We start from the raw sequence: 18,580 nt of genomic DNA, 5'->3' as shown, positions 1-18,580 counted from the left end.
GCTACATACTAATCAACAAATGTTATCTTCCCCTCCAATGGGTAATAGTAGTTTTTAAATATTTCTTAAATATTCTCAAGCACTTTGAATAAATATTTACGTGGCTTAAAAATAATTCAATTTTCATATTTATCTTGTGTGTGTACGTTTTCAACGGAATCTCAAAATTGCAAGGAAGATGTTTGTTTGCTTAGTAGTTTTTATACGTTATATCTAGAATAATATAGCTAAACATTAGGATGTGTGCCATTTGAAAACAAATAAAATTGAAATTAGGAAAATCAAAACAAATGGAAATTATGAATTTGCTTGGGTTTCGTTTATTTTCGTATAATTTTGTATAGATCTTAGCTAATAAATTCTGCTAGGAAATTATAAAATTAAAAATTCTTTAAAGAATAATATCGAGATTAAAGTTTGATTTTGTTGATTTAAATACAAATTGAACTTACAGGACTACAAAAATAATGCGACTAACGACGTACGAAAAACAATGACGATTTATAAAGTTAAATCTAAACAAGGTTTTAGGCCCTAGCTGAGGGAAGTTTTCTTAGCGAGAAATTTGCACAATGTGGATATGTCTCTGCGTGGATTCTGGAAAACTTGAAGGCTGTGTCAACTCTGGCTTGGTCCCTTCCCCAGCTGAAACCCTTTTCTTTAAATTCACATAGTCCGAAACTAAATGTTTAAAACTAGTTTACATTGTAAGCTAATCTTTGTAGCTGCATCTCACATAAGAAGTAATGTACATTGGTTTTATGTTCTAATGTGTATAAACTAGGTCTGCCTTTTCTACATCCTCATCTTGGTTTTTGTTACCCCCGAATAACAACAAATTGAACAGCTTTATGAATTTTGGTTTTCGTTATACCACTCCTTAGATTTCCACGAGTATTGGTGTTATGTTTTATGTATTATGTATTATATATTATCCCTTTTTACTAATGAAGTTTAACCTTGACTCTTATACGGTTACGCACTGTATAATAGTGAAAGGTGCAGAGGTATGTTTGCATGAGTTATAAGATGATCTCCGTCGAGCTCTGCTGCAGTGGATCGCGCTGGTAGGCCTCGGAGTTTGGTACCGGCGTGTACTTGGTGTTCTTCTTGCCGGAAGCTGCAGGATTCACGGGCGCAGCCGTGGTGGTGGTGTAGCTATAGGTGGTTCCACATCCATTCAAACTGGTGACAGTGCTGACTAGTCCAGTTCCTGGAAATTTAGCTACCGTCACAACACTGGCTGTTAGTGTTGCCGTGGAGGAATCATTACTTCCCGTGGTTCCCGAACCCCTTTTGGCAGTGGTTTTCCTGCGCACTGGCGTCTCCTGCAGCACGGCTGACTTCCTTATAGTCTGCTGCAGCAAGGCATTTACGTCGATTGCTGGCCAGGCGACCAGCGAGACACTTCGTCATAAGGAGTTATCCACAGGAGAAGATCCGCGTTTATGCTTGCCATGAGGATTGCGATGCCAGTGCTTGCAGGACGGTGGCTCCACTTCTTTTTCTTTTAATTCCTTCGTCTCCTTGCTCTCCAGCTTATCCAGTTTATCTCCTTCTTTGGTGGGTAAAGAAGTAACGCCTCCAGCGGCGGATGACAGCGAAAAGTACTCTGCTGATTGGCTCAATGAAGAGGCGTCCGCATCAGTTATGTTGCCTCCACCGGTATCACTCCTCATGGTGTGATCTCCATGATCCTGGTCCATAAACGACGACCTGTGGGTGCTAAGGGGTGTCAGTGTACTGCTATGCATATCCTCACCCTCTTGGGAAGGAGTAATGGTGTGGTCTGCAGCTGTACAGAAACTTTCCCGTTGTCCCGTGGTCTCGTCGTCCTCGTCATCCGCTTCCTCCTCCCCATCTTCCTGGGAACACGAGCCACAACAGCAGCTAGAATTCTGGCAAGAGCAGAAGCTGGCTCTCCGAGAACCGGGAATGCATTGGTGACACTCCGCTGCCACAGTCATTTCATGATGCGCGTCTAGATCCTCATCCAAACTGCTGCAGGAGCAGGAACTTGAGCAACTGCTGCAGTAATCCTGTCCAGCCTCAGCTATAAACCTTTTTCTCTTGATCCGCACACACTCATTTCGCGCTGGAGCCGAGGCGGGATTTCCTCTCTTTGTGGAGCTACTGGAACTATTCGCAACCGCTGGCTGAGTTAGTTGGGTCTCATCTTCTGGTAAATGGTGGGAGCCCATCCGCACATCGTCATCGTCTTCATCGTGCGACAGTTCATCGGTTTCAATTGTGGTATTGGAATTCAACGAACCCCTTCTGTGACGATGTTGTTCTCGAAGAGGAGCCATTATAATGGGTTTTACACCCTCACTGGCCACCTTATACGGAAAATTCGAGGTGGCCGTGCTGCTGTTGTTTTCGTCGCCGTCCTCGCTCATCGTTGCTGCATCGATTTCAATGGCAATGGCCTGATGATGCATTGCCTCATCACTAGAGTCCAAGGAAGACTTGTTGTTGTTAGATGGAAGCATTTGTTTATGGTTCGTCTGCTTAATTTGCAGATGCTTCTGATGGTGATGACTTCTTTTCTGGTGCAGCAGAGCTCGTCTCTTTGTGCTACTGTAGTGACAATGATGGTGGTGGTGGTGATGATGCCTATGGTGATTGCAGTGGCAGTGGTGATGATGGGTGGTGATCACACAGCAGCAACTGCCACCCTCCAATCTAGTTTGGGTGGCATTATTGCGCTTCCTGCGGCAGCAGCCACTTGCCTCCTGAGCGCCAATCAGTCTCTGCTCTGTGGAAGCCGGGGAATGGACAATGACGACCTCCAAGGCAGCTGCCATGCTGCTATCATCCTTACTCTTGCCACTGCCTCCTGGTCTGGGCAACATCTTGTTATTATTGTGATATTGAAACGCACGGTTATCGTGGCACTGACCAAAGTCCAGCACCTTAAAGTGCTCGTCATCCGCTCGTGCCGTCAGCAGATGATCGTCTCCACTGCTGCTCACTGTGACGGGCAGCGAAAGCTGATGCTCCTCGGAATGGGATGTATGTAAGTCGTGGTGATGGATGTGCTGTGGCTGTTCTTCGGGGGCAAACTGCTAATCGCCGCGGCGCAGGTCGCGCGGCTTGGAATTCTTACGGTAGAACCACACCTGTGACAGGATCGCTATGTCCAAGCTGACCTGAAATTCAATATATATTATTATTAGAGTTTATAGTTCTGATGTAAGTATAAAATACTTGCCTGCAGCGTGCCACAGATCCAGAATTGCGATGGGGCTTTCCTAACAATAAAGTAACCAGTCTTGAACATATCACCGAGCGTCCACATGATCACCATGTGTATGCTCATACCATATGTTGATTTATTCTTAAAGTTGCGCAAAAATTGTGGCGCCCCTACATGCGAAACAAACAAATGCCAGATTGATATATAGCCACATTATTTTGTATAGCCTAGACTCACCCAACATGGCTTCGGTAAAGACGGCAACGAAGCCCATGGATTCCATAAACCAAAGTACGGACAACATCAGATATGTAATGGCGGCACCAACGGCCCACACGACTAGCATAAAGTCCAGATACGATTGGAAGTCGGTCCAGTTCCAAAAGTATTTGAAGTCCAGGTCTGCAAGAGTAAGTATATAATTAGAGATTGAATTAAACAATAACCAGTTCAATGAATTAGTTTACCCACAAACTAAAGCCTGCCTAGAAATAGTTGTAGTACATTGCTACTATAATATCCACATATTGCTTGCACTTTTCCTTAGCTACATTAAGAAAGCAAGAGGTCATGACCCCCCAGCACGTTACAGCTCTGCAAGTAGCTCACAACACAGACCGACTGCAGATGGGAAGCCAGTTGGAAATCAATTTCCATTATCTCTGCCAGCTTTTAGGCGCTGCACAATTTACGACCAGCCCCATGTACATTGTACAAAGAAGCCCAAGGCGTGCCAATATAATTAGCTCACGTCGATGTGGGTGTATATATGGGTTCTGCTCTCTGGTTTGTTGATCAATTTGCCGCCTGGCACCATGCCTCCTAACCCAGTTTCTTGCCTTTCTAGTTTGTGATAAGAAGTAACGAAGGAGAAGAAATAAATGCGAACTGCAAACGAGCTCTGTGCTCCATAAAGATATGGTATGATAAAAACAGCAGAAGGTACTTTGCTAATGAAATTACAATCCTCCAATTTTCCACTCTCTCCCATTTCATTTAATTTCTTTCATTTCATTTCATTTCAATCTTTTCTGCAAACTGACACAGGAAACTGGCGTCAATTGAGTGAAAAGAAGGTGTCAGCAAAAGCATATATACATATATATGCATTGCATATTATGCCAAAATCTTGAAACGGAAATCAATGTTAGTGTGCAGACTATCCCTTCTTTGCCCATCAATATAGCCACCCATGTCGACTTGTTAGGTATTATGAATCAGCTGACTCACCATTGAGATAGTGCCGGGAGCGAACTCGCTTCAGGACGCTACCGCCCGCTTCGGTGGACACAGAGGCGCCCGTATCCGTGTCCGTCATCACTTTGGGCAAATGCAGTTCATCGCCTGGAAGGAGGGAGCGCATGTTGACATGTTTATGCTCGGGGTGACAGGTTTTAAACGGCTGATTGGGGGAAGGGACTCACCTCGCAGGGCGTGCTCGCGGTTATTGGCATTCACCCGCTTCACCTTCACGCACAGATGGATCATCAGGAACATGGTCACGTTCATCACGACACTCTGCACCAGCAGTGGAAGCTCATAGCGGCTGGAGAACCTGCAAGCCAGAGGGAAATTGGGTGAAGGTCAATCGGAAAGGTCAACTCGAAATGACATTTTAATTGAGCGCCCTATCGAGATGTGACTGTGTCCTTGGCGGTATATCCTTTCCAGGCACTTGTAATTAGCATGTGTTGTCTGAGTTTGTGTTCTTTAAAAGTTAATTTAAGTCTTAACTGAATGAATGATGGATGATTAGCCAGCCATTAAATACAAATATAGAACGTTATCTTAAATTATTATTTATTTATAAGAGAAACCCATTCCACCGCTCCCAAAATCATTAAATATAATTATTATTTATCACCCCCAAGTGGACAAGTGAATGCTGCACATTGTATAGTGTTGATTACGGCCAATTGACAGGTGCTTAGGTGGCGCCCGAACAGGGACAACAAGTGATTGATGTCCGCCCAAGAGCATAATTTACTCCCGAACCAAATCGATTATAAGGACTGCAGCAGGGCATATTTCAAGGCACAGGGGAGGAGAGAAGGTGTGGGAAAAATCCCAGCACTGTGTCAAGCGGCACTGTCATAAATCTGACAGATGCCAAGTGGGTGAAAAAGGGTCCCCGAGCACAAACAATGGGTGAAATGGGTGACGTGAATGTGTTGGGCATTTGGCGAGGCTCCAAACAACAAATGCCGAGCAAACCCAAAGGCAAGTCCTCAGATTTGCTGGGGATTTGTTGTGATGAAAGTCCTGCTGGCCAACCGAAAGTCACATTCCCAAATGTTATTACAAAAAATATGCGACAATTTGTCCGCATTTCGCTGGCGCAGATTAGTGGACCCAACTGTTTTAGCCAAGCCACAGCTGTCTGTTGTTCGCAATCACAACAGCAGATAGCATACATTTCCGCGTTTCTTCCGATTACCAGATAGTAAAATGCGGAAAGCGCGGAAATTGTGCCTCGCTGGCTATTTACGCCCACCATTTCCATTGGCAAAATTGAATTACCAGTGTTTGGGCCAAGTGAATGCCATTCCACGGCTTCAATTGAATCACCACAAACTGATTTTACATTTCGATTGGACTAGAGCATTTCAAGAAATGTACTTTTGCAGGAGTATCTAAATAAGTGTTTTTCTTCTTTCAATCTCAAAAGAGTGTGCATAAATTCTTAAATTCTTATTCTAATTTCTCCCTCGACACCCACGAAATCATAGCAAGAAAGCGAGCTCTTTGAGTTTGTATAACAACTGCAATTTGCTGAAATGCTAATATTTTCCGTGCAAACACTCCAATTTGTACACACTGGACGAGGGAACTAACACCCCAAACATAGCTGTTACTTCGTCACTAGTCCAAATAGTTGGTTTTCCCCTTTAAATTGGCAAAAGCAGAAAAAACAGACCGGCACCTCCTTCCACCCACGTTCATAGGGCATTTGCACGCCTCAACGTGTAAAAAATGTCGTAAAAAATCGATAAAATCGTATACGTGCATTACAAACAGGCATGAATACATATACGAATGTACTATGCCGCATTTGGCGGTGTGCCTGAGCCTGCAATGTAAACAATTTTCCAACAAGCGGGCAAACCCCACCACCACCCACTTTTCACCTGCATTTTCAGGCTCACTTTCACTGGCAATTTGCTGCGAGGAGCCGCAACAATTTGACTAAATAGGCGAGCCCCGAAAATGTCACTTAGGCTTGATGAAACTTTTATTGATGGAATTTGTCAGCGGGGCTGGGAAATTAAGTCACCAAAATGGAGCCAAGCAATTTGGCAGTTTGTTCTACACGTGTGAAGGCTTTGTACACACACCCACAACCTTTTGTGTCTGTTCTAGCCATAATTAAAATTCCGCGTTGCCTTCGGCGCAATGTTTACTCAAGTGTGAGCGCGTTTTGTCTGCCTGAATTACACCTGCTGTCGCACGGCTATGAATTATGCAAAGTTAAAGCATTGTCTATAAAGGTTGCCAAAAAAATGATATGGATATGCTCAATACAACTACATATATACGACAGAAGAGGGATTATTTAACATACAAGTGATTAGAGAGGTATATCTTCTAATAAATGCGACTAGCATAGTTAGATGATTACTCTGGAATTTCTCTGGATTTCTCTGTTTCTCCCAGCCATTGTCCTATAATTGCGACCTCGGCTGTAGGCGATTTGGTGTAAGCCAAGGCTGGCACAGTGCGCTTAACACAAATTTCATTTGGCCAACTGCTGGTGGACGCCTGTAAGTAGGCTACACTCGTCGTGGGCCGCAGTCCTCATTGTCCTCATCATTGTCTCACCGCTGAAGGGCTCCTAACTAACGGAACCGAAAGCACTTAAGGCCGTATTTTCCGGTTATTTCGGAACCACTGGCACTGAACAAGCGTGTTGGCCACGTTAGTAGATTGCCTGCTTCGAGATTTGTGTAAACACACAAGCTGCCGCCTGATGAGCAATGGGAAATGAGAACCAACAGCCGTAGCACAAATTTTCCACCAACCATTGAGTAAATGCATGTATTGAAAGGATTGCCCGCCACTGATGATGATGATGATGATGATGATGATGAATGGCCATAACTGGGTCGATCTACAGCCTAGATGGATTCTGTGGTGTGGCAGGCTAAGCTGCTCGGAATGACCTTGCCGGGGATAAAGGATGCAGTGGCGTTGAACTAGAGCACAGATGAATAGTGATTGCCAATGAACTGAATAGTATGTGAGTTAAGTGTTGTGTACCGAAACTTAAACAATTGGGGCAACTGTCTAAAAGTAAAAACAGAATTATTATAACACATGAAAACAAGCCGCAGTCAAGTGCTTCGACTATCAGATACCCATTACTCAGATAAAGGGAGTGCTACGGAGATAGATAGACTCGGCTAGCTATCATGACAGTTATTATACTAATTAGAATATATACTTTTACTCTAAAATATATATTTTTACTCTAGAATTTATATTCTTACCCTACGATTGCCGAATAAACCAAAAACTCCTCTAAGAGCAACAGAAAGCGGGTATCTTGTCCGAAAATAAGAAAGCAAATGGAAAAATAAATATTTATTATCCCACTTGATTTGCTCAATGAAAATTAATGCGTGCTGAGCCCACCCACATGGCCCTAAGCCCATAAAACCCCAAAGCGAAACACAAACAAAAGATTCTAGTCACCCACCAGATGTGTGTGACTTTTGTTCGGCGAAACACTTCAATTTACGCCCCCCGGAAAATTCGAAGGCACAGGCGAGATTGAAAATGGAGTCTGGAACGCAGATGGCAACAAAAATCGTAGGACAAAAGGAGGAAAAAAGGTCACAGACAATGGCACAATTGAAAACGGAAAAATAAACGAAAGCCAGGCGCAGAAAACAATACGCCGATTTGCATATGGACATTAAATTTGTAGCCAACTCGATGGCAGATTTGTATGAATACCAGCAAATTTATGCACTTGCAGATAGAAAGTACCACTGTAGTGCTGACTAAGTGTGTTAGCTTCTGATTTCCAAATTCATTTTGAGACCATTTTCATTTCGAGACCTATCCCAATTTTATTTCTGCGGGCGCATCAGTCACTTGGCCTATCAAAACATTGGAAGTCATGAAGGATTTTCTGCCTCTCAAAACCAAATCAAGAGTGATAATGCTGTTGAAAAGTTTTTATCCGTTGGTTCAACTGAGCACATTGAATACAAGCAGATTGCACAGTCAACTTATGCATACAATATATACAATACAATCGATATGTGATTGTGGAGGGTCTTGGGATGTATTTTAGTTTATTTTCCAAAGCCACAAAACGTAGCTTTCAGGCCCCATTAAACATTAAAGCTGTGTGTCTCCACGATGAAATTGAATATTTCCTAAGTTTGCTCACGCAGATTTAACTCTGCTGCTGCCCGAATTTGGGGGGCAAAAATCTATTCTAATTGAGAAATTGAAATCTCTATCTGTTGGCTTCGTGCAAACAACATGTGCGTCAGTCAACGTCGCACATTTTTCGCATGCAAAGAAGCCCCATCCACGATTGTGATTATTCATTCAGCAGCTGGCCAAAGCCAAAGCCAAAATCAAAGCCAAAACCAAAGCCGTAAACATTCTATGGCCAGCGATTGATGGGGCTGTTTGGACTTTTCGATTAGTTGTGCTACCCATCTGAATTTTCCGCCAATGCCAGTGATTTTCTAGTGAACTTCGAGTCTTGCCAGAGCCCAGATTAACTGCAAAGCATCGAGGAACACAACCTGACTTTGGCTTGGCATTAAAATTCAATTAGGCCAACGTCTCGGCCATAAAGCACAACCCAGAAGTACGAATAGCACTGGAGTGGAGTGCCCTTTCAGCGGCAGTGACGTGGGATTTTAGGGATTGTCCACGGCACGGAATGTGACGTGAACTGCTTTCGTCGCAGCTCTCTTTTTAATTACGTAAAAATCTTGCAACACAAATACAATTAATTCCAAGGGGCATGGTTGGCAGATAAGACTGCGCTGGTTGACCTTTGGCTGTAACCGCACCCTGGTTATCAGAACGCCTCGCATTAAACGCAAAACTTTCGGCTCCAATACGGAACAAATGCGATTGAGATAATGCCAATCGACTTCAGATGGAGGCTCTACACGGAAAATGTGCTTTCAAAACTATGTAATGCGACAGATAACCTCTGGGTTCAGCCATTCGAATGGGAGAGGCCGGCAAAAGCTGATAATTGGCACAATTAAGTAGCTCGTTTTGGGCGCCTTGATGAGCTCACAATTAGAGCTGCTGGCTTACGAATTTGTAGAAAACAAAAGACACTTCAATTATTTCTTCTTAGTAAATATTTAATTTTGACTGCTTAGGCAGGGCAATTAACTGATTTGAAGCACTAATTCCAAAGCGTACGTAATGGTTTGTATTGTGAATGGAAAAAGAACGCTGAAGAACAGATAACATTGTAAACATTATTAACAGCAATTTAATATAATTTACCGAATTTCAAACTTAGCAAAAACACTAATTTGCTAAAATTGGAAACTTAAACTGCTTCAGAAAGTAATTGCATAAACTTTGAAACTTCTCAGCAAGTGCACAGCAAATTCTACTTGAATTGCAAGTGGCTCTTGAAACTTGATAAAGAAACTCGTTCGGTGGCAGCTTCAACATCAAAATTATAAATCTTTCGCAGATGCTATAACCACAATTAAGTGGCCAACCACCCAAGCAACATTTCCACACGGCCAAGACAAGTGCTTCATTTGCAAAATGGTATTCGGCTTGTATCGTTGATAAAAACAAGATTTTTAACCGGTTTAGAAATTTAAAATTCAATTTGCATGGGATGCGAAAAAAAAGCAAACAGCAACAGACCAAAAGCCGTAAACATTTATGGACCATACGCCAAGTTTCCTGGTCAGCAAAGTTTTCCCCGAAAAAATTAATTGCTTTGAAGGACTTTACCACAAAGCCAACCAATTGCCGCCCACAAACCTTGACCTTCCGCGGAAAAATGTCCAATAAAGTTGTTTGCCTTTGGAAAAAAGTTCCCTTAGTTTTTTCCATTCAGCGAGTCGTATGCATTAATAATAAACAAACAAGGAAAGTGGGCCAAAGCTTGTATAAATAAAGGTGAATGAAAGTTGGGAGTGTTTTATAAATTATTAAAAATGCTAGATTAGATTGAAATTGAAATTGTCTTCATTTCGTTCCGCCGAACTTCTGTTGATAAGCAAATTATAAATTACCAAATAATTTGGCGGAACCGTGTGACATTTGTAGATAAATACAGTAATATAATAATATATATGATATGGCATTATCTTGCAGGCATATCATTAGCTTACGTACAAGGAAGCACCCTATTTCGATAAGTGTTTACGTAAACAAATTAATTGGTTGGAGTAGACACAATTATCGCCCGATGCCGAGACGGGGCTTATCTTCGCACACACACTCTCCTTTTAATAATAGTGATAAGAAAGGGCTCTTTAAGAGGCGAAGTTAGATTGCTTTAAACAAACATCATAAACATGCAGTGAGAATGGTGCATTTCACCAACTGAGCGCATGAAAGTTCTCATCTAGAGTAGAGTAATCTCCGTTGCGAGTTCTTATCAATAGCGGATGTTTTGTTGTACTCTAGATGATTCTTGCAATCTTTAATAAAAGAAAGAACTACTTACATAGGAACTAAGTTTGTATAATACAAATATGCCTGTTTAATCCCCATTAAAAAATAAAACATTGAAGCCCAATTAGTCAGCAAATTTGCACCTCATAACTTCGCTTTCATGATTGCCCAAGTTTTAAAGACTCTCGTAACATGTTGCTCGTGAAATTGCTGAATTAGGTTCACTGAACTCCAAAGTTCTCAAGTTCAACCCTTCACTTTTTGCCGGATTGAGCTGTGAGCTGTATAAAATAAATAGTTTGGCAAATTCGTTAAAAGTCATTTGGCCTGCCAAGTTTTGCAACAATTTAACCGAGTTTGTAATAGTCAATTTCAAATATGAATACTTAGATGTTCGAGTACACTATGCAAATTACAGTCGAACATTGCCTCGCACTTAAGACTAAATTTTTAATGTGAATATTTGGATATTCGAGTATACTATAGAATTTTAATTGCAGCTGAACGCAGATACAATTTAATAGCTTGTTAAGACCGAACAGCTCGCGTTTTCAGGCGGGCTGACAAATTGTGTAAACATTTAAGCAACTGCATGAAAAGTACAAATATAGAAATGACTGTGCCTGAGCCCAGTTAACCGTTCGCATACTATATTTACATCTATTGTTATATGCCTGGAATGAAAGTGCAAATTATATTGCAGACTTGTGTAGTCACGCCCCACTGACCTGGCCAACTTATTGAGTCATAATGTTAGCGTTTTTTGCGCGAGAAAACCTTTTTTGAAATCGAACTCCGCTTTGTTGACTCTGGCTACAAAGTAAACCCAAGTTAGGTAAATATGTACATATATCGGAATACATATATTCTATATACGCAGCCTGATTCAATCAGAAACTAGAAAAAACGCCCACCATATTTTAGTAGCAAACTGACTGAAGGTGGAAAGTGTTACTATTCAATAAAATGAAAGGCAACGTTTTATTACAAATTATTTTACTTTTTTTAACAAGTATACACGACAAGTTTTGCTGATTAGATAGTCGCAAGTAAAACCAATTTACTTCCTACATCAAAAGCTGAAAAATTCCAAATATCTTATCTCAAGTGTAAGCTCCAATCGCATTATCTAAACCACAAGGGTAATCTCGATTTTACATAAATTAATCAGCGACAATACGCAACAATGAGCTCATTCAAAAATAGCAGAAAATGTAGCCAATTATTATATTTACTTTTATGCATATCACTGTGTGAGTTATATGATTAATTCCCTGTTTAATGTGCATATTTACCATCGACAACAAAGGCAGCCACGTTGTCAATTTTTACAATAAAGACTACGGATGTGTCATTCGCTTTGTTCGTAGCTAAATCTGCTGATATTTGTTGGGAAAGTTTCTCCCTGGAAGTCACATAAGTGAAATATATTTCAATCACGTTAACACATTAATTGTAATTGCCTGCAATTTATTCTAAATTCACGAAATAACTTTTAACAGTTGTAGTGCTTCGTGCATTTTGTTGTCCACAAATTGCCAGTTGCACTCAACTAAATTTTCTACGGGGCTTTATCCATAACGCAGCGATTAGTCGGAATAATAATAATTACGGTGTCCGGAAAAAAAAGGTCGTGCATAAATTAAAAGCTACTTCCTATCATTGTTGTAGTCTAAAAACACTGCTGTTGCACAATTACTTAGCCCCCACGGACTGACTTTATTCATAAAACCCAGTGGAACTGATCGCGTGTCTGGCGAAAAATGTCTGGCCCCAAAGAATCGTAAACATCTATATATAAAGTATATATATCGTATTGGGATTATTCGGCCCAAAGCCTCGTTGCACAGCTGATTCAACTTTGTTCGCCGGCAACCGTTTCTAGATAAATAATTCATTTATTGATTGCCAGCCAGGCCAGACAAATTGACGGCGTCGATGAGGGCCACCAGTTGCTCCTATTCTTTTTTTGCGTTCACGTTTCACTTGGCTTGTTAATAATTTATTTGTAGGAACCGATGGGTCTCAAAAAACCCACAACAGCAGCAGCTTTAAACGGGCTAAACAGCAACAACCTGAAAAATACACAGAAACCAGCTGGCAACCAAAAGTAGTTGACCCTGGTGCTAAAGGCTAGGTTCCGTTGCTGGCCTAAAATGCGGTCTATTCTGTTGGCTCAAAAATGAATAATATATATTTTTGTTTAAATATCAAAGTACGTTTCGATTAAACAATAACGCAAATTCAATTAGGTCTTTTTGTTTGGTGGCTGGTGCAGTTTCAACTGGTTTAAATGGCATTGTCACAGTTTAAAAGCTGTTTTGCACACTCACTCAAATTGAATTAAAAATTTATTTTATTACTTTTGATTTAAATGTTTCGCTCTTCAAAACGATGAATCAACTTTCAGGGCAGCTGGATAAATTAAAGAACTGAAGAAATCGAATTTCGTAAACTACGAAATAGTTGTTTGGACTTCTTTTAAACTACAATACAATCTAATCGAATATCGCAGAAAACATTAGCTCTCCCCGAAATTATTTTCCCAAATCAGCATGAAAGCTGATAAATCTTCCAATAATTGTCATAAACCCCAGCGTAAATGGCGATTATCGACGACATTGTGCCAAATACCATATCGCTGGGAGTTCAATAAAGATAAAACCAGTACCATGGTCCTCGAACAAATTGTGGAAGTCGTCTATGGAAGTCGACAAAATCGACCAGAAATCATGACATAGCTAACAGATAGGGGGTCTGGTCTCAAGTGCTGGAAACCGCAATTTGTCGCGACGGCCACGAGAGAATTTCGCGCGATAAGCGCTTTGAATTGCCCCCCGATAAGCCGAGATACCAGGTATTTGCCATTTGCCATTTGCCGAGCGGGATTAGTCATCCCATTGTGGGCCAGATAAGGTGGACAGGGGTTTACTTAGAGAGTTGTTACCTGTATAACTGGGCACCTGGAGTTACCATACGGAGTGCCAGAGGATTCTGAACTAGCTCGTTTGAAGGGATATATCTACTAGCAAGTTTTCAGTTATTAGGTAGATTCCTAGTAATTTCTCAGAGATTTTTAAAATAATTATATATTTCAGTTTCTCAGCCCAAATAGGAGGAAACAACAACGAGAGAATGTGCAGGTGTTTATTTTCATTCAAGTACACAGCGTTCAAAAGTGATTTGTATTATTTTTGAGTGCTGCACAGTCAAAGAGATTTTTCCTTTCATGATTGATTTATGACTCATATAAGGCATCATTTCGATCATTATCATGAGCAAAATCGGCAAAAAGAAATTGGGACTATTTAAGGAATGAATTTGATGAGCTTCGTAGGATGCTAGTAATATTTTAGCTTCCTAGTAAGCGGGTTAAACACTTTAATGTCTATTCCAGATAGCAAAGTTAGTTACTGGTGCTTAAAGTACTAGGGAATTCTTACCAGAAGAGTATCCTCAGCGAATTGGCCACCAGCAGGGCGAGGCACACGTAGAGGGAGAATCCCTCCGCGTCCTGCGTCTTCTTGATCTCGATGTATTGGGGAACGTAGGGGATCACGCCCCCAATCACCATCGCGGAGGCGGCGGCCCAACCCACCACGTGACCAACGGTCAGGCCCATCTCATCGTTGATGATCCAATCCATGGTGAGCTATGTATCTGTGTTTACTTGGGATTTGGTTCTATTTTGTTGAATTCGTTTTGTTTGTTCCTTGGAATTTATGTTTTGTTTTTTTTTGGTTTTGTCGTTTAGCGGATATGTGTGTTTTGTTTTATTGATTTTATTTTAGGATTTTTTGACTAGTTTAAAAGCCGGCGATTGGAAGTAGTCGTTGTTGTAGTTGCTGGATTTCGCATAGTTTGCGCTAATAACTATTGTTTGTTGGACAGTGTAATGCAGGAAGGAAAGAGAGGAAGTCAGCTGTGTGTGTGTGTTGTTGTTGTTGCTGTTGTTTTTCGTTGTTTCGCTTTGATCTTCTACTTTTGCACACACTTTCTACGCACACACTGACGCACACCCACACGCAGGCAGCGAAGATATTTATTTTCTATTTCCCTCTCGCTCGCGCACTGTCTGCCGCTTTCTCGCTCTTTGAATTTTTCCTGTGTTTTCGTTTTCCGCGTTTTTTGTATTGAATTTTCACCGAATATTCTCTGCCCCTTTTCACGAATCGTCACCGATTTTCCTGCGCACACTTTTCTGGCAGCGGATAACACTAGACGAGAAAAGCGCTGCAATCACAAATCGCTCCATTTCCACGCGAACACATCAGCACACTTCATAAATGCCCTCGGCATTTCAATTGCATTTTCCCCCGCGTCGCTATTTTTCCTTTAATTGAGTTAAATTTTTGTTGTGGCTGCAGCAGCAGTTGTTGTTGTTGTTGCTATTATTATTGTTCCGGAAAAATGTACTCATTCACTCGCTAATTGCTGTCGCTTGCTGTTGTTGCAATTTTCGTTCTTCGCACTTTCGGTGGTCGGTTTTCCTTTTACCTCGCCTCAGTTTGCATTTCCTCTGCGAGTTTACGGAAAAACTGTCCGCGGATCAACCGCACGCAAGCAAAAACAACAACACAAACAAACGTACACAAATTTCGCAGCTAGTGTTACCAGTCAGCGAAATCCCAAAACTCGCAATCCCTAACGCATCGAGCAGATGAGCCCATATGGTCACTTGATTATTCGATAGTATTTTTGATATATCCTTTTCCAACCGGTTAAACGGTAAAGTGTCTGTAATGTACTTCAAAGTACCAACCGGTACGTACAGTGTTACCTAGGTACTTGTACCTACCGTTTAATTTATTGTACATTAAGATATTTATGAATTTTCAATTATTGGTGAGCTTTTTACTTCGACTTTTAATAATAAAAGGTCAATAAGACGACCAAATTCAAATGATACCAACAAGCTATAATAAATTAAGCTTTACAATTTTTGTTTAATCTTTTTTATTATACAAATAACTGTACAAGTCGCATTTATCACAGTGAAAACTGAAAATAGTTGTATGAAATAAAATTTAACTAAGCAAAAATAAGGGTGCACAATAACATTTCGATTTGATAGAGATGATAGTTAAAAATACATTAAGATAGGACCTAGTTCTTCTTTTTCTTCTTGTCGGGCTGGGCCAATCCCTGCGACTCCTGGTATTGGCGCACAATCTGATCCTGGACATCTGGGAGACAGGGAGAGTACCTGGAGTACTCCATGGTGAATTCACCTTTTCCCTGGGTACTCGATCTGAAAATAAAGATAAGATATATTTAGATACACATGACCGATACACATGTGGATTGAACCAACCTCAGCTCTCCCGCATAGCCAAACATGTCGTTCAGGGGCACCTCCGCGTAGACAGTGAACCAACCCTCGGTTCCCTCAGTTCCGGTGATGATACCATGTCGTTTGCTCAAGTGACCCATTACCGCACCCTGGAATTCCTCGGGTGCAGTGACCTCGACCAGCATGATGGGCTCTAGGATTTGCCAGCTGCCGTTTTGGAAGACTTCTTTGATGGCACCATGGGAAGCCAACATGAAGGCCAGCTCACTGGAGTCCACGATGTGGTGACCACCATCTTGCAGGCGGAATCGAATGCCGGACAGCTTGTGACCGGAGAGCATTCCCTTCTCAGCCATCTCCCTGTAACCTAAGCAAAGAACATATTTAAAACGGAACATAAGGCATTTCAATTTAGTTACCCTTTTCGACTCCAGGAACAAATTGTTTTGGTACATTGGTGCCCACCGTTTCGTCCACGAATTCCAGCAGGGTGTTTTGGGTTGGCGGCAGTGGTTCCATGACACCAATAATCCTGGCGTATTGACCCGATCCTCCCGATTGCTTCTTGTGCAGGTAATCAAACTCACACGGGCCCACCAGAGTTTCCCTAAATGCTACTTTTGGCTTTCCCAGCGTCACTGGGCAACCGTATTCCCTCTCCATTCTCTGGGCATAGATCTCCAAATGCAGTTCACCCATTCCCGAGACAAGAGTTTCCTTCACATCGTTGTCGAAGAAGAAGTGGAATGTGGGATCCTCTTTGGTGAATCGGGCAATAGCCTTTGAGAAATTATCCCTATCCTTGGTATTATTCGGTTTAATGGCCATTGAGACAACAGGCTCCGGTACAAAGATGGATTCCATGGACAGATTGTTCTTGGGATTGGTGGTGAAGGTGTCTCCGGAGGCGCAATCAACTCCAAACAACGCGAATATATCGCCGGCATACACCTCGTTTACGTCCTCCATTTGATTTGAGTGTAGTCGAACCAAGCGAGCAATTCTCACTTTCTTGTTGGTGCGAGCATTGAAGATGTTGTCACCCTTCCGTAGAACTCCCTGGTAGCATCTGAGGTAGGTTAATTGGCCAAAGCGTCCAGCTTCTAGTTTGAAAGCCAAGCCGACAAAAGGATCCTTGCCATCGCGGGCGGGATTTAAGACCACTTTTTCTGGGTCTTGTCCTTCCTTCTCGATAAAGCCCAGGTTCTCCACCTCTCCGGGATTGGGCAGGTAATCCAGTACGGCATCTAGCAGTGGCTGGACACCTTTGTTTTTCAGTGCTGTGCCCACCAAGACAGGTGTGAAGGTTCTATTGATGCAGGTTCTCCTTAAGGCCGCCTTGATATCGTCTTCGGTGAAGGGCTTTTCTTCCAGGAAAAGTTCGCCCAGCGTTTCGTCTGCATTGGATAAGTGTTCGATGAGCTCCTGCCTTCTCTCCAGGCTCTCCACCCGCATATCCTGTGGTATTTCGTCCAGCCTAATGTCCATTCCGTGTTCTCCTTCAAAGTATATGGCTTTTTCCCGCACCAAATCCACGATGCCCTTGCAATTGCTCTCCACTCCAATGGGCAGCTGAATAAAGGCAGCGTTGTGGTTCATTTTGGACCTCATTTGGGATAAAACTCTGTAGGGATTCGAGCCCAAGCGATCCAGTTTGTTGATGAAGGCCAGGCAGGGCACATTGTAGCGCTTCATCTGCCGGTTGACCGTTAGCGTTTGACTCTGGACTCCGCCCACGGCGCACAAGACCAGAACGGCACCATCCAAAACACGGAGTGCACGCTCCACCTCCACAGTGAAGTCCACATGTCCGGGTGTATCGATAATATTGATATTGGTGTCCTTCCACAGGGTGTAGGTAGCCGCCGATTGGATGGTGATGCCGCGCTGCCTCTCCAGCTCCATGCTGTCCATGGTGGCACCCACATTATCCTTTCCCCGCACCTCGTGCATCTCCGCAATCCTGCCGGTGTAGAACAGAATCCTCTCCGTCAAGGTCGTCTTTCCACTGTCAATATGCGCCGAGATTCCTATGTTCCGGATCCTCTCGATGGGCTTGTGCTCCGAGAACTTCGCATGCGAACTGTAGCCGGCCTGAAAAGTTATGTGCACCATTTAACTACATTTCTTACAGTGCTTACATAACTAGCCGATGGAATTTCGGCTTTTTTTCTCAATCCAACAAACCTTTCCCAGTGATTCCATTGCCCGGCGGCGCAGGGTGATGTTGCCGGTCAGCAAACGGGTAATTAGCGACATTCTGGCCAGGTTTTAATTAATAACTAGGAAAGTTACCGGAAAACACGCGCTCGTGGAAAACCAAAACAAGACTGTTATCGATAGCGGAGGCGGTTTCTGTGCGAACCTATCGGTTTCTATCGGACAAGTAACATCGAAAAACAAGTAACCGAAAAAATACCATTAAAAAATAAAGCTAAAAATATTATTAAATAAAAAAA

The 18,580-nt window shown here is 42.3% G+C and overlaps 2 protein-coding genes across 2 annotated transcripts; both read right to left on the bottom strand.

Annotated features, from left to right (window-relative positions):
- Positions 1-297: 297 nt before the first annotated feature.
- LOC6526969 lies at positions 298-15,424 on the bottom strand. The gene is given in 6 exon segments (XM_002088029.3): positions 298-3,152; positions 3,215-3,369; positions 3,437-3,601; positions 4,430-4,543; positions 4,624-4,754; positions 14,272-15,424. Coding segments are annotated over 6 exon segments (2,898 nt in total). The 5' UTR covers positions 14,475-15,424; the 3' UTR covers positions 298-1,022.
- A 343-nt stretch (positions 15,425-15,767) lies between these two features.
- Positions 15,768-18,469, bottom strand: LOC6526968 (elongation factor G, mitochondrial). The gene is made up of 4 exons (XM_002088028.4): positions 18,309-18,469; positions 16,541-18,215; positions 16,143-16,488; positions 15,768-16,079 (listed from the first exon to the last, which is right to left on the bottom strand). The coding sequence occupies exons 1-4, from the start codon at positions 18,378-18,380 to the stop codon at positions 15,935-15,937; spliced, it is 2,238 nt and encodes a 745-aa protein (XP_002088064.1). The 5' UTR covers positions 18,381-18,469; the 3' UTR covers positions 15,768-15,934.
- Between the last annotated feature and the right edge of the window lie 111 nt (positions 18,470-18,580).

The sequence above is a fragment of the Drosophila yakuba genome, chromosome 2L, assembly GCF_016746365.2.
Source record: "Drosophila yakuba strain Tai18E2 chromosome 2L, Prin_Dyak_Tai18E2_2.1, whole genome shotgun sequence".
In the NCBI taxonomy this organism is placed as follows: Eukaryota; Metazoa; Arthropoda; class Insecta; order Diptera; family Drosophilidae; genus Drosophila; species Drosophila yakuba.
This window is presented reverse-complemented; position numbering and strand designations above follow the sequence as displayed.

Excerpts from the sequence above, each read along its gene's own strand:
- LOC6526968 (XM_002088028.4), bottom strand. The coding sequence starts at position 18,380 with ATGTCGCTAATTACCCGTTTGCTGACCGGCAACATCACCCTGCGCCGC. Across the intron at positions 18,216-18,308 it reads CAATGGAATCACTGGGAAAG|GCCGGCTACAGTTCGCATGC; the intron begins GTTTGTTGGATT and ends ATAACTTTTCAG. Across the intron at positions 16,489-16,540 it reads TGTTCCTGGAGTCGAAAAGG|GTTACAGGGAGATGGCTGAG; the intron begins GTAACTAAATTG and ends TTCTTTGCTTAG.